This window comes from Pseudorca crassidens, chromosome 18 (assembly GCF_039906515.1).
Source record: "Pseudorca crassidens isolate mPseCra1 chromosome 18, mPseCra1.hap1, whole genome shotgun sequence".
In the NCBI taxonomy this organism is placed as follows: domain Eukaryota; kingdom Metazoa; phylum Chordata; class Mammalia; order Artiodactyla; family Delphinidae; genus Pseudorca; species Pseudorca crassidens.
This window is the reverse complement of record NC_090313.1, coordinates 59,632,580-59,648,881: the sequence shown is the minus strand read 5'-3', so window position 1 is coordinate 59,648,881 and position 16,302 is coordinate 59,632,580. Positions and strand designations below refer to the sequence as shown.

Here is a 16,302-nt window from a genome sequence, read left to right as displayed (position 1 = left end):
TTTAAAATTTCAAAATGTCAGTTATATCTGTCCTAAAAGCTATATACTGAGCTCAGTTGTTGGGCTAATATTCAGGCCAAAAAGCCACGATAAGCATTGTTCATTATTTAAAAGTTTTTAGCCTTAATCAGAAGTGTCCAGTTGAAAAGTTTTGAAAACATTAAGGTGAGAACCATAATCTTTTAAAAATTAATAATAGCTTTTTGAATTGTTAATAGCTTTGATATAATATGTGATAGTAAATGACAGAAGAAAACTTTGGATTAACATTAACTTTAACTCGAGCTGCTGAGAGAAGGGTTTGACGTGCTTTCTCAAGAATGTAAACAGCAGCAAAACAAAGACAGAATTGAAACCAAGGATTGAGCAGCAAGTGTGAAAGCCGGTAGTGACTTTAAGACTTTTACAGGTATTAGAGCTAGTCAGACACTAAGCCTTGGGCCCATCTGTGAAGAGAGAACTGGTGACTTGGAAGATGGAGTTGAAGAGTTTATCCAGAATGCAGCACATAAAAACGTTATAGAAAACATTGAAGAGGTTCACAAATGTGGAGGAAAAACTTAGAAAACCTAATGTACATCTAATTGGAATCCCAGGAAAAAAATAGAAAATGGGAAAGGCAATATTGAAAGAAATAGTGGCTGAGAATTTTCCATTATTGATGAGATATAAGCCTGCAGAAAGCACAATACATATCAAGTAGATATTATATCATAACTGCAAAACATGAGAGGCATAGAGAGAATATTGGAAAACCCAGAGATAAAAGTCAGATCTTTCTACAAAGGAATGATAGACTGATACCATCAGTAACAATAATGGAAGCCAAAATACAGTGGAATGATATTTTCAAAGCTGAAGTGAATGTATGAACCCATAGTTATGAGCCCAGCAAAACTGCTTTTCAAGAATGAGGAAATAATAAAGAAGCTTTCTGGTAAAATTGAGAGTGTTGACTACCAGGAGACCTTCATTACTCAGAGAATGTCTAAAAGGATATACATCAGGATGATGGAAAATGACCTTAGAAGGAAGGTCCAAAATGCAACAGTAAAGGTGAACAGAGAAAACGTTTACTAGGTCGGAAAGTGTCTTTTTTAATGGCCTATTGCAGTTGTCAGAAGTGTGGCATTGTACTCTGAGGAGGTGAAGTGTAGTACCAAAGGTATAGTATGTTACTTTGAACTCCCCAGAATCCATTCAGTTGTTTTCATTTTGAAGCTGCATTTTGGTTTGGGGAGTTGACCCCAGATTCACTGCTAGACACTCATTAGTCTAGTCTAGTCATAATAATCCCATTCTCCTTGCTAATTCTGTTGATTCAGGAACCAGGCCTAATTCATTTAGCCTGTGGCTACTATCTTGCCATCAGTTATTGATTCAGATGTGGCCATGTGACTGAAGTTGGCCTACTCAGACTGAAAGAAAAAATTCTTATTTTGTGATTGGAGAGAGGCACACACTGGGTGAACCTAGATTGCTTGTCATCGTGGTAAAAGAAATATGCCTTAATGTGAAGTCAACAGTAGGAATAGCAGAGCTGTAAGAAAGGAAAAAAACAACAAGAAAATTTGGTCTCCAGTGATTTCACTGTGTTACTACATCACCCAGCCCTGAAGTTTACCCTATTTCTAGACTTCATTTTATGTGAGATTGTAATTTAAATTTATATAGCTTATAAGATTATAGTTTCTTATTTAAATTCTACCCCAAACTCCCCACCCCCCCGCAAAACAAGTTCATTAATGCAAGAATAATTTCAGTTCTATACTAGGAGAGGTGGAAGCTATATGCTCTATGCTGCTCTGGCAGGACTAGGTTAATTTTAGTTATCACATTTTATTGAAGCAACATTGGCAAATTAGTGTGCCCAGAGAAGATGACAGAGCAGTGAGGGGTATGAAAATTGTGAAATATTTATGTATGATCAGTGTGTAGAGTATCTTTGGCCTGATATAAGAAGATATTGAAGAGATTTAGTGACAGTGTTGAAATACTTAAATAGCTATCGTGGAAGAATTATTAGATTTGTTTTGCACGATTCTAGAGGTCAGAACTAGTTCCAATCAATAGAAATTCTGAAGAGGTATAAAAGAGTTGTGATCAGTATAAGAAATAATTTTCTAATATTTAGAACTTTCTGAAAATGGGAGCAAAGAATGCAACATTGGAGAGCTATCAGTGGAGACCTTGGGAGTAAATCTTTTTTTCTGTGAAATTATTCTATTAGAGGACTTTTATAACTGTACAATATTTAGGAAAAACATTTCAGCATGGGGTAGGAAATTGAATTATATTACTTCAAAGACCCCTAACATTTTATTATTATGGTTGCTAATCCAGTTAATATTGGTTTTCAATTCTTTTTGCTTCAACACTTCTTTTTAGATCGTATTCTTGGTAATGCCTCCTTACTATCTAAAAATAAAATTTATAATAAATATAATCTGTCCATACATATAATGTTTAAGAAATAAATGTGAATGTAATATAAAGTAGAAATAAAGTGAAAGTAAAGTTCACAATTATTTATTGCATTGCTGAAATGTAAGAGACATTTAAAACCAAACATTTTTCCTAAGTTAGGCATAGACTTATTTGGCAGCAAAACCTGATTTTAATTGATATGAAGCTTATTATACAGTCTTTACCCAGTTGGTGAATTCATATGTTTTGCTGCAAAAATATCAGTATATTTGATTATAGGTTGCTGCTCCAGACCCTGCTGGCATTGTTACTTAATATATTTTGAAATCCAAATAATTCTGAATTCATAAAATATCCCATGGGTACTGGCTAAAATATTGTGGTTCTTTAACAAGTACTTGAACATGTACATGTTCCAGAATGATTAATTTAGAATACATAATAATCATATGGTTGTACCTCTAATTAATATGTTTGCATATAAGAGCAGTAAGATGATAGTCCATTCTATTCAAGAAATTACAGGAAGGTGAAAGAGCAGACCATGCTCTACTACATGGGACAAGTAATACCAGACCCTTTATATTTGAATATGATCAGAGAAAGAGGGAAATAATTTTATTTTACAAGGAATAACATGCCTAAACAAGTTATACACTACTGAAGTGGAAAAATGAGGAAATACAACATTTTAAAAAATGATCTAAGCCTTAGGTGTTATCAAAATAATTTCCTCTATTATGATTTGAGGTGGGATAGTAACAAAGTATTAGGAAAAAACATATCTCCTAACTTGAAATTCCACCACATATTGAAGCCTGCATTCAATCTCTAGTACTTAATAATAGAAGTTATATGTGATCTCTGGGGGCAGTATTAGAGTCATATTGGAAAACAATAGGTAATACAAAAATTATATAATTTCAATATGTAGGGTAAATATTATGAAATACATAAATTATTAATGAAATTTATTGAGATTATTATATCTGTTTCTAAATCTGTTAAAAATATTCTGTTACAAACTTGCAGATTATTTTGTTTTCCAGTACCAGAATTACTGCTCTGAAACCCTTTTCAACTACATTTGTAGTTGGTATTACAACTACATATAGACAAATGTAGTCTGATACCTTATAGACAGAAAAACCCAGAATATATTATTCAGTAATTTGAAGATAACTTTCTATGAAAATTTTTTGATATAGCACATACTAATGTATATTTATAGTGGGTGTAATCTACAGAACATTCAAAAGTTACCTGGGATATAGAATAGCTCTTCATAGATACTCCACAAAATGTGTTTTAAGAATAAAAATAGATTGTGTTCCTTTTTCTCCTTTGTCTTATGTACAAATAGGAGTGCATTTCTTTTTTCTTTCTCTTTTTTTGACCTTTTACCGTTTTGTCATGGCTGATACAATTATATAATCTTTTAATGATATTTGTCAGCCTCTGTTGTCGTACCAGCAACTATATATGTCGTTTAGCAGTAATACTTACAACATGACTTCATACCTAAATAAGTAAAATTTAGGAGCAGTTATATGCTAGAGTTCTTTAAAAAGAAGACAAAGAGAAATTAATTTGTGTTTTAAGCAGCCAAATTTTATGTCTGGTAATGCCCAGAAAGAACTCTCAGCACTTAATGTCCTTGTGTGTTAGTGTCTTTCATAGTCAGGATTTAGTGTTAATAAAAGTGAGACATGGTGGGGGGAAGATAACAATTCCATGACACTGGTTATTTTCTTACCACCTAGTAAAATGTGGTTTAGAGTCTTCATCTTATGTAACAGGATATTTAATTAAATTTTACGAGCTGAATCACTGTTGTCCTGCTTTGTCTATAGGCTACTGTTATACCTGGAATAAAATGTAAAACTTTTTGGTTTTTAGCTGAAATGTAAAGGTAACTTTTCTAACTATTTTAGTTACCATTTTGGTTTCATCAAAATAGGGAAAATCTCCCCTTTTAAAGCATTTATAAAATTATTAGATGAGTTTGGATTTATCTTTAGCTGTAGGTAAATGCTTTTACGTTAGTATATGACAAGTCTTAGATCAGCAATTATATTTGAGAATCTACTGTGAACGGTGTAACCTTTTTAAGTCATTTTAAAATAGTCACTTACAATTCCTCCAGTTGTACTTTATCCGTTTTAAACTTTACCCCTGTAATTTTCACGTAGAAACTGAGTATGTAGTATACTACCAAATGCTTATTATTCAATTTTCGTTGTATCTTTTAACATCTTAGTTACTTCAAACATTTACCAAGTTGCCGTTCTTTAGTAAAACAGATAATAGTACAGTCTTTTCATCGTGATACTCTAGAACGTGTTACTTCCTCTACTTACTGGATGCGTGATTATTTGCAAGACTGATTCTCTAATAAAACAAAGATGAAGTTAGAAATATTCTGTATTATAGTAACTACCTCATGTAGTTTTTATAAATATAATAACCCATGTGTATGTATGTACTTTTTAGAAAGAATCTTCAAGAGGGAGACATAGGGAAAAGGAAGACATAAAAATCACTAAGGAGAGAACTCCAGAAAGTGAAGAAGAAAATGTAGAATGGGAAACTAATAGAGATGGTGAGTTTCAAAAAATCTTTGTTTATATAGTCAATTTATTGATTATTCACTTTGTAGACTTACTGTGGGCTTCAAAACACTTTCCAGCTATAGTTTCAGAATTGTCTAATTGACTTGTGTCTCTCTTACTGAGCTATAAGGCAGAAAATGGCATATAGTAGCAGAACAAAAGCAAAGAAAGCTATTCTCCCTAGAACTTACTGTACAGCATCACAGTCCTTTGGAATTTTATTACATTTGTAAATTTTTAAGTTCCTCAGTACCAAGATTTAAAAGAATCTAAATTTATGTTTATTGCTTTGCATAAAATATTAAAAGTGAGATTCTTAAACCTTAAAGACATAGGAAAATTATTTCTAAAACATTGTTGGATTTCATCTTTCAAGAAATTGAAATCAGATGATAATTGAGACCTGGAATTTGTTCGTAAGAAATTAGCAAAATTATTTTTGAGTCATTGTCTTTAACAAGTAAGCATTTACTTTCCACACCATGAATGTTCTCTCTTCTCTACTTCTGTGATCTGGTATGTGAGCACTGTAGCCTCACACTACCAAATACAGAGAAGGGGAACTCACATTTGTTGAATGTGTTGGGTGTACTGGGCATTTTAATATAACATATAATTACCTCATTAAATCAGTAGCTTTGTTACTCTACTTATAGATGACAAAACTAAAGAGTTTAAGGATGTAAGCAGCTTCCTCATCAGATAGCTGAAAACTTAAACCAGGGGCTAGAAAATTATAGCTGTGGGCCTGCCACCAGTTTTTGCAATAAAGTTTTATTGGAGAACAGCCATGTCTGTTGGTTACATATTTTCTGTGGCTGCTTTTGAGCTACAATAGATGAATTGAGTACCATGACAGCCAAGAGCCTGCAAGCCTAAAATGTTTACTACTATATTTAAGAACTATCTCTGAAAACTTACTAATACTTGAAAAGTACCTTAAATGGCTGTCCAGTAATTTGAACATCAGTACTTTTTAAGGAAATCCATTCCATCTTTATACAGTATTGTCTGTTAAAACGTTGCTTCTAAGAACAAGTAGGAAACTTCTCTATGATTACTTCATGGGACTTCATAAATAAATCTAATACCTCCTACAAAATAGCAGTAAATAAAATATTACAAGCCTTAACTGTTCAAGGATGAATGGCTAACTTTTCCTAAATTCTAAGGGATTAACTCTTAACACACTCAACATTTTTTTTTCATCTTAATTATTTTTGTATAAAATACATTCCAAAATATATTGGCTGCTTATTTTTCAAAATAGAAACTTCTATTCCCATTACAATAATGCATGCTAATTGTTGAACATTTTAAAGGTTCAGAAAAGCCTAAGTTAGTTTGCTCCTTTTCTTTATAGTAGCTCTTTCAAACCCTCTCCTTAAATCTCAAACCTTCCAGCCCCGCCTCTCACTGTTGTGGTCTCTCCCGTTGTGGAGCACAGGCTCCGGACGCGCAGGCTCAGCGGCCACGGCTCACGGGCCCAGCCGCTCCGCGGGCATGTGGGATCTTCCCAGACCGGGGCACGAACCCGTGTCCCCTGCATTGGCAGGCGGACTCTCAACCACTGCGCCACCAGGGAAGTCTTCTTTATCCACAGACTCTTTTCAACTTCCTGCCACCACACCTATAAACTAGTCTTTCATTCACATCTAAACTTTTTCACTTCCCTCTTTTTCTTTACAAGGGGCCTCCCTCCTGCTGCATAAAGTTATATTCCCCTGATTTCCTCCCACCTCTGCAGTCTTGTTCATTTATTTTGCCTTGTCTTTTACAGCTTTAACATCCATCTTGGCACATTTTCTCTTTTCCCCATATTATTTAGAGCCATCACCCTGCTTATTCCCACTTTACAACCAAATTCTACTTTTTCCCCTCATATTTATTCAGTCTTCTGACGCTTGTCTTCACTAAAACTGTTCTTTAAGGTCACAATAACCTCCTCTTTGCTGAATAAAAGGAGACATACTTGTCTCCTTCTTCTGTAACCTTTCTGCAGCATGTGACACATCCCAGAGGCTCTGTCTTCTTGAAACACTTTCCCCTTGGCTTCCATCTATCATTTGTCAGGTTTTCTGTTCTCCTGTTGAAGCCCTTTGGTCTTACATAGAGGCTCCTTGTATGCTGTCTATCCCTTAAATGTTGATTCCCAAGGCTTCGCCCAGACTATCATCTTTAAAAAACGAAAGTGATTTTACTACAAGAGGCTTTTATATGTGAAATTCTTTTAAAAGGTGAGTAAATGTCTCTTATAGTAGTTTTACATACAGAATACATTGCTGTTTCTTACTCTTTCTCTTGAGGTTCTGATTGTTGTGTATCTCTGTGGTTTTTCTGTTTTAAGGAATATTGAAGCATGGAGTTAGACTGAGCTCATTTAATATATTTACCTTCTGCATTTTCAGTCTAAAGTGAATAGCAATTTTAGCTAGACTCAGAAGAAGTCGATCTGTATGAGTAATTGTCAAACTTTTAGGTCTCAGGACACTTTTCACTCTTTTTATAGACCCCAAAGAACTTTTGTTTTGTGGATTATCTGTTTCAGTAGTCTCCATATTAGAAATTGGTTCTGAGAACATTTTAAAATATTTATTAATTTATTTAACAATGACAGCAGTAAACCTAACATATACTTTTATGGAAAATAGCTATGCTTTGCAAAGCAAAAATAGAAATTGGAGGAGGTGGCAATGTTTTACATGTTTTTGCACATTTTGGGGTTTTTTTTTTGCTACACCGCTAGGCTTGTGGGATCAGTTCCCCAACCAGGGATTAAACCTGGGCCACAGCAGGAACGCGCCGAATCCTAACCACAAGACCACCAGGAAACTCCCTGAAAATCTTTTTAACTTCTTAAAGTGAACTCTTAACTGGCTTAATGAAAGACCTCTAGATTTTCATATCTGTTTCTGCATTCAATCTGTTACTGATATCACATATCATGTGACTTCTGGAAAACTCCACTATATACTCAAGAGAGAGTGAGTAAACCAGGCAAATAATGTAGTATTATAGAAATAATTTTGATCTTCTGGAACTCTAGAAATTGTCTTGGGAATCCTTAGGAGTCCTCAGACTACTCTTTGAGAACCACTTGTCTCTAGAAGCAGCTTCTAAAATTTTTAGTTGTTTCCCCTTTACCAAGACTTCTTTTTTTCTCATTTTCCATTTTTCTCTCCAGATGAAATCATGCCCCCAGGGCATCATTAACATCTATGTATTAATGACTCCAATATCTGGAGCTCTTAATTGAGGCATCTACCAACTGGATACCTCCATCTGAGTCCCATATCTTAAGGGCACCACTTTCCTACTGGTTTCCCAAAAGCCTGAGAGTCATTGTTTCGTTGTTTTTTTTTAAATTATCTACTTTATACATATTAGTGTGTATATGTCAATCCCAGTCTCCCAATTCATCCCATCCCCACTTTCCCCCCTTGGTGTCCATACGTTTGTCTCTACATCTGTGTCTCTATTTCTTCTTGCAAACCGGTTCATCTGTACCATTTTTCTAGATCCCACATATAAGCGTTAATATATTTTTTTAATATTTGTTTTTCTCTTTCTGACTTACTTCACTCTGTATGACAGTCTCTAGGTCCATCCACATCCCTACAAATGACCCAATTTCATTCCTTTTTATGGCTGAGTAATATTCCATTGTATATATGTTTATCCATTCATCTATCGATGGGCATTTAGGTTGCTTCCATGACCTGGCTATTGTAAATAGTGCTGCAGTGAACACTGGGGTGCATGTGTCTTTTTGAATTATGGTTTATCCATTCATCTGTCTCGTTTATCCATTCATCTGATGATGGTCATTTAGGTTGCTTCCATGACCTGGCTATTGTAAATAGTGCTGCAGTGAACACTGGGGTGCATGTGTCTTTTTGAATTATGGTTTTCTCTGGGTATATGCCCAGTAGCTGGATCATATGGTAATTCTATTTTTAGTTTTTTAAGGAAGCTCCATACTGTTCTCCATAGTGGCTGTATCAATTTATATTCCCACCAGCAGTGCAAGAGAGTTCCCTTTTCTGAGAGTCATTGTTGATACTACTTTTTCCCCTCAACCCAGACATTTATGGAATTCTGAACATTTCTATCTACTGAATGTCTTTCAGAACCATCTGTTTCTCTAAATTACTACTAATATTCTAGTTCTTAAGATATTTGTTGCCTATAAATATATTTTATTAAATAACCTTCTAACCTCATGCCTTGAGATTAGCCTTGTCTCCTAAATCATTCTTCACTTAAAGGCAGAATACGCTTCACAAAAATTTTTTTTACTGAAGTATAATAATATGTTCAGAAGAGTGCATGATTCATGTGTACAACTTACTGAATTTTCATGAACAGAACAGCCTTGTATAACCAGCACCCATAAATAAATAGAAAATTATTAGTATCCCATAAGCCCTCTTGTACTCCCTTTCCAGTTACTGCCTCCCAGCCCCCATCTCCCAAAGATAACTGCTGTCCTGATTTTCTGCCACCATGGATTAATTTTGTCTGTTTTTGAGCTCTATATAAATAGAACCTATAGCATGTACTCTTTTTGTGCTTAGCTTCTTTTTATTTTTTAATAAATTTATTTATTTAATTTTTGGCTGCGTTGGATCTCTGTTGCAGTGCGCGGGCTTTCTCTAGTTGCGGCGAGCGGGGACTACTTTGCGGCGCGCAGGCTTCTCATCGCGGTGGTTTCTCTTGTTGCGGAGCACAGGCTCCAGGCGCGTGGGCTTCAGCAGTTGTGGCTCGTGGGCTCTAGAGCACAGGCTCAGTAGTTGTGGCGCACGGGCGTAGTTGCTCTGCTGCATGTGGGATCTTCCCGGACCAGGGCTCGAACCCGTGTCCCCTGCATTGCCAAGTGGATTCTTAACCACTGCACCACCAGGGAAGTCCCTGCTTAGCTTCTTTTGCTTACAGTATGTCTGTGAGATTATTGCGTATGGTTATAGTTCATTAATTCTTACTGGTATATAGTATTTCACTGAATGTACCATAATTTATTCATTCTGTGGATAAACATTTGAGTAATTTCTAGTTTGGGGCTGTTATGAATAAGTTGCTATTACTATTCCTAATCAGATCTTTGGTAAACATGTACCCATTTCCCTTGAGTTTATGCTTGGGAGTAGGATTGCTGGGCCATGGAGTTTTCATATGTTCATCTTTAGTGGATAATGTCAAGTCAAAAATGATTCTCCTTTCTCTGTTGTTTTTTGCCTTTCTCATCTTAGCCATTCTGGAGGTGTGTGGTAGTATCTTTTTGTGGATTTAGTGTGCATTTCCCTAATGAGTAATGAAATTGAGAACTTTTTCACATTTTTGGCCATTGTACAACCTGTTTTATAAATTCTACTCTCGACTTTTGCCTACTCTTTTATTGTGTTACTGTTTTTTTTAATTGAGTATTCTTTATATATTCTGAATATGAGATCTTCATCAGATATATGTATTGCAAATACCTCTCTCATTCTCTGAGTTAGAGTGAGCTTTTAAAAGAATAAATTGGTTCATTTCATTCCCCTATTTAAAATTCTCTGATTTCCCATTGCCTTGAGGATCAAGTACAAATTCTTTTGTACCTACAAAACTTTTCATTATCCGATTGCTTTCTGTGTTTCCAGCTCCCCACTCCCAAGTCTTTGTTTTTATTTGGTTCCCTAAATTTATCATATTTTTTACCATAAGGACCAGTGCAGTAATATAAAAAGCAAAAGTATCATTTCAGTAGAGGAGAAAATGAATGAACATATTTTGGCAATCTTGGTGGTATGTACATCCTCCTAAAATAAAGCATAAAATCCAGAAGCTGTAAAAGATTTGATTATATGAGGATTCAAAATTTTTTGTGAAACTAAACACGCAAGTGATCTATTAAAAATAGATCACTGTAAGAAAGTATTTGACATGTGTAATGTGTAACCATATAATAAAAGCACTGTATAAACCTATATTGAAATTCCACAAATACATAAGAAAAAGATAGTCCAGTTGGAAAATAAGGAAGAGAAACAAAAATTGGTTACGAAATTCATAGAGGAAATAGAAATGGACAGTAAATGCTCAGCCTTACTACAGGGAAATGCCAGTGGAAATAGAAATAGCATTCTTCACCCATCAGATTGGCAGAAATGAAAACTACTAGTATTATCAAGTGGAAGTTTACATTGGTAAAGCTATTTTGGAGTATAATTCGGCAATATTAAAAATAAAAATCATACTTACCTTTGTCCAGCAAATCTAGTTTGTTCTAAAAAAAATACTTGCTCCTGTAAACTAAGGTAGGTATCAAGATGTTCATTGAAGTCTTGTTTATAATAGCAAACTATTGAAAACAAAGTAAATGTCAGAAGGAAAATGGTTAAACTATGATATGTTCATATCATGAAATGCTTTGCAGATGTTAAAATGAAGATGTTTTACCTTTGTGTATGACATGGAAAAACCTTTCTATGGGGCAATGTGTGTAGAAGAGTATAAATATAAAGCCTTATTTTTATATCTATTGAATATGATTACTTGCATACAGTAGATTGCTGGAAGTAAATTTGTCATATTAAAGGGTATGAATTCTTAAAGCTTTTACCTATACTGCCAAATTATTTTCCAGGCTAGAAATATTAGTTTACATTGCTACATCCAAAGAATGAACATGCCTGTTATCTGTGCCTTTGCCAGTACCAAATATTATAATTAGGAAAAAAATGGCTCTTTAATACATGAAAAAGGCTTATTTATATATCATTTGTGTTTCTTTTTGTGTTTATATCTGTTCATGTCCTTTGCCCATTCTTTTAATTAGTAAGAGTTCTTTATATATAAAGAATGTCAACATTATGTACTAGATGTATTTTTGTTACATATTCTTAAAAAATCTCTGCCTGTTAAATGTGCCATTCTAATTATATTTAATATTTTCCTGATGACTTACAACAGCTGATTCATATAGATGATTCTAAGGTAATTGTAATGATAACCTTAAGCTGTAAGATACGAGAGACATTTTCTAAACTTATTAAATGGTTTGACTCCTTTTTTAAAATAAAATTTTGTTGGAGTATAGTTGATTTACAATGTTGTGTTAGTTTCAGGTGTACAGCAAAGTGATTGAGTTATACATATACCTATATCCACTCTTTTTTTTTTTTTTTAGGATTCTTTTCCTATGTAAGCCATTACAGAGTACTGAGTAGAGTTCCCTGTGCTATACAGCAGGTTATTATTAGTTATCTATTTTATATATAACAGTGTGTATATGTCAGTCCCAATCTCCCAATTTATCCCTCCCCTCCTCAGACTCTGTTTTTGAGTCCTCTCCTAATGTTTTGTGCTTTCTGATTTTTCTTTTGTCAGACTATCAGTTGCATTGTGCCTACTTCATAGCCCATCTCTTATAGATTGGGAAAACATCTTATGTTTGATTATAACAGATATGCGTAAAGTTAGAATAAGTAGTTTCTGAGTAAAGACTTGAGAGCTTTCCCTCTAAGCAAAATATATTAGCTATAGTACCTTGACTTCGACATATATTTTAACTGCTCAGGTCTCTCCCTACCCACACTTCTCCCTTGGTTGAGTGGTTAGGGATTAAAGACTGAAAGCCAATTTGTCATTTTTTTACATGTGTTCTGTATGGGTGATATTCCCAGAGAGCAGTTTTTAGATGAGCAGAACATTATTGATAATACCTTCAGAAACACTGTAAATCATTCTTCTCAATTAATTACCCTTTCCTTTGTTTTACCCTTAGTATGTGGTAATGAAATTTTATCTGTTAATAATTTAAGAACACAACAAACTGGATCATCGAACCCTACTATTCACTGATGTAAAGTGTCTCAACGGAGTGTAAAATCATAACTAGAGATAGCCACTATTCATTTAATTAAATTCAGTATCTTTAATTATTTTGTGTAGTAAAAACTGCATGCCCATAAATATTTAGTAATTGCTTGCTGACTGAAAAGCATGATTTAGTCAGTGTTACGTATTTACTGAGAAATTATCATCATACACCAGTATAAGATGAGTAATCAAGTTTTGTGACACAGATAATAAGATATGTAATTACCCTCTTAGTCCCCAAGCATGAATGGATAGTTTTCATTCTAATGTATTTACCTGTACATGCCAATGATGTCCGTTTGTTTTGTGCTTTAAGCAATCAAGTAGGACTCCTTATCTTTATCGTTTTTTAGTTCTTCATTTTATTTCTCTACCCCAGGTTAGGAAGTGATGATCTTAAGTGCTAAAAGTATAGCTTGAGAAGGCCCCTCAGTTTATAATCGGTCAAGCCCAGTGTGTTCATGTGTTAGAATAGAAGTCAGTGAAATTTCCTCCTCCAGGCTTTTGGCATTATTAGCAAATAGGTAGCAGTGCCAGGAGCCTCTGAAAACTACATGTTGTAATGAAATAGTTCTTCACACCACTCTTCCCTCACCCAAACCAACCCTCAGATTCTTTTCCTTGGAAAGGATGAATAGAAATAGATACATGCTATCAGATCCATTGAAGAGATGGACAGTTCTAGTCTAAGAAACTAGTACAAATCACTTATAATGAAAATGTTATAGATCCTTCAGAAATTAGCTCATGTACACATTAGTATTAAAATTACTTAACTTTATTTTTAGATACAAATTAGTTAGGATATTAATTTTTTAAAAAGCAACAAAACTGGAAACAGTATTGCACACCTAATGTGACCTTAATTTAATACTGAGTCTTTAAGAAAATGAAGAAGATAATCATATCATATGCAGCATGAAATATTGAAGGCTTTGGTGCCTTTAATGCTTAGAATTTATAGCTGAGTGTTTTAATTGTATCTTTTTTTTTTTTTTTTTTTTTTTTTTGCGGTACGCGGGCCTCTCACTGCTGTGGCCTCTCCCGTTGTGGAGCACAGGCTCCGGACGCGCAGGCTCAGCAGCCATGGCTCACGGGCCCAGCCGCACCACGGCATGTGGGATCTTCCCAGACCGGGGCACGAACCCGCGTCCCCTGCATCGGCAGGAGGACTCTCAACCACTGCGCCACCAGGGAAGCCCTAATTGTATCTTTTAAAAATTCCGTCTCCTAAGCAAAAACCCAAACAGCCCAAAATCACTTCCAGAAAACCCAGGAACCTTAAAAATGTTTGTTTTCATAAAGAAATTAGCCATATTGATTTTAATTCTTTACAGAAACAGTGTATATTTCTTTTATCTTTTTGAAGTATGTTGTTCTTGTTAAAGAATCTACCATTTTAATTTGTATAAAAAATAGTTGAAAATTTTTCTCTAATTTTTGATATAGATAATTATAGTTTCCGACAAGTAATGGAATTTTTATTTTAAAGATTCTGACAATGGAGATATTAATTATGATTATGTTCATGAGTTGTCATTGGAAATGAAGCGTCAAAAGATACAGAGGGAATTAATGAAGCTGGAACAAGAAAACATGGAGAAAAGAGAAGAAATTATTATTAAAAAGGAGGTATGCTATTTATTGAAATTTGTTAGTAATTAACATCAAAATGAGTACTGATCAGATAACTCATTAGCTGCTTGCTACATCTTAAGTTGTATTAGGATATCGATACTTCACATATGTTAATTAATCTTCACATTTCTCTATTAGATAAATAGGATATATATTTGTTATTGAATAAACAAAACTGAGTTTCTGTTGCCTGGAGTCACCAGCTAATGTAAAATGGGACTTGAATCTATGTACATCTGGTTTTTAGGCCCATGCTATTTCTAGAATACTTGTTTCTTTTTTAAAGAGTAGAAAGATACAATATATTTGAATATAATTTTTTTTTCTGAGGAGATTTTGAAATTTCATAATTTTAGTTTGCTTTATTGATATTAGTGTTATGTTGGGGCAGTTAGTATTGGTTAACAGCATAGGTTCAGGAGCCAGACTAATATTAATATGTGGTCGCTATCATAACACTTAATACTTCATCTGAAGTTTGGTATAATTTAAAAACACGTGCTTTGTTGTCTGATTATAACAACCATGATTGGAAGAGTTTCTGAATTGAGTTACTGAATTCTTTTGGAAGGTTTCACCAGAAGTGGTTAGATCAAAGTTATCTCCATCACCTTCTCTAAGAAAGTCTAGCAAATCTCCAAAGCGAAAATCAAGCCCTAAGTCGTCATCTTCAACTAGCAAGAAAGACAGGAAGACAACTGCAGTATCCTCTCCCTTGCTGGACCAGCAGAGGTCAGTAGGGTGATAAATAGTGCCAGAATGAAATAGCTTTTTCTGAAGTGATATTCAAAAGAATTACTTGGTAGATTACATAAAGATACTTTTAATACATTCAGTATTTAATGTAAACTTTTTTCTTCTAAGAAAAAAGTGTGAAAAGTTTCCATTTAAAAGAAAATTATAGAGAACAATAAAGCAAAGGTTTGTGTCCCATCTGTATATGCTTCAGAGCTTTTTATTTTTTAAGAATAAACAGCTATATTTCTGGTCCTTTCCTCTTGAATTTGTTGTTTATGATACCTATGCATGTGTGTTTATACTTCCATAATACGTATTATCTTATAATATATAGTATTACTTTCATCTATTTAATCTTAATATAGATACAACTTTTCTTCTGTAACTTTTTCACTTAGCATTTTTTTTTACATTTATCTATATCGATGTATGTAGCTGTAGTTCTTTCATATTAATATTTATGTATTTATCTACTTTTCTTTTGTTGAACGTTTAAGTTGATTTCAGGTTTTAGCTCTTACAGATTATGCACAATGAACATTCTTGTCTCCTTGTGTACATGATCAAGAGATTAAATTCTTTATAGTATGTATGAAGCAGTATGAATATATTATTTAGAATTATTGTAGTAGTCAATTGAAAGAATAAAGATAGAAATAAATTACATTGAGGGGTTGAGAATAAGGCAGGAGATACCTTTTCATTTAATGTCACTGTGGACTATTTAAATTTTATTAAAGGACATACACTAATTTATTATTTAAGAAAAAGGCTAAACTAAAAACCTCTTCCCAATATTTGACCAGTTGGCAAATGTCTATTTGAACCCATAATGAAACTCATAGTTGTCTCCTTCTAGTTTCTAGAGGCTTTAACCCTATTCTAGATTCCATTTACTTTTTACCTAGTTTATTATATCATCCTACTAACTCTATTTATCTAGTGTCCATTCTGCCACACATATAAACATTTTCATTCAGCTGCCATAACCCTTCACTTTACAGATGTTGTGAGAGAAATCTTAAAA

At 33.9% G+C, this 16,302-nt stretch overlaps 1 protein-coding gene across 8 annotated transcripts in view; it reads left to right on the top strand.

Moving 5' to 3' along the window:
• Positions 1-16,302, top strand: part of ZC3H13 (zinc finger CCCH-type containing 13) — a 91,617-nt gene that overhangs the window by 22,678 nt on the left and 52,637 nt on the right. For all 8 annotated transcript variants that reach the window (XM_067713549.1, XM_067713552.1, XM_067713551.1 and 5 more), the window contains 3 exons: positions 4,921-5,029; positions 14,392-14,531; positions 15,109-15,269. In XM_067713549.1, the coding sequence (XP_067569650.1) occupies positions 4,921-5,029; positions 14,392-14,531; positions 15,109-15,269 (410 nt within the window). The remainder of the gene's footprint in view (positions 1-4,920; positions 5,030-14,391; positions 14,532-15,108; positions 15,270-16,302) is intronic.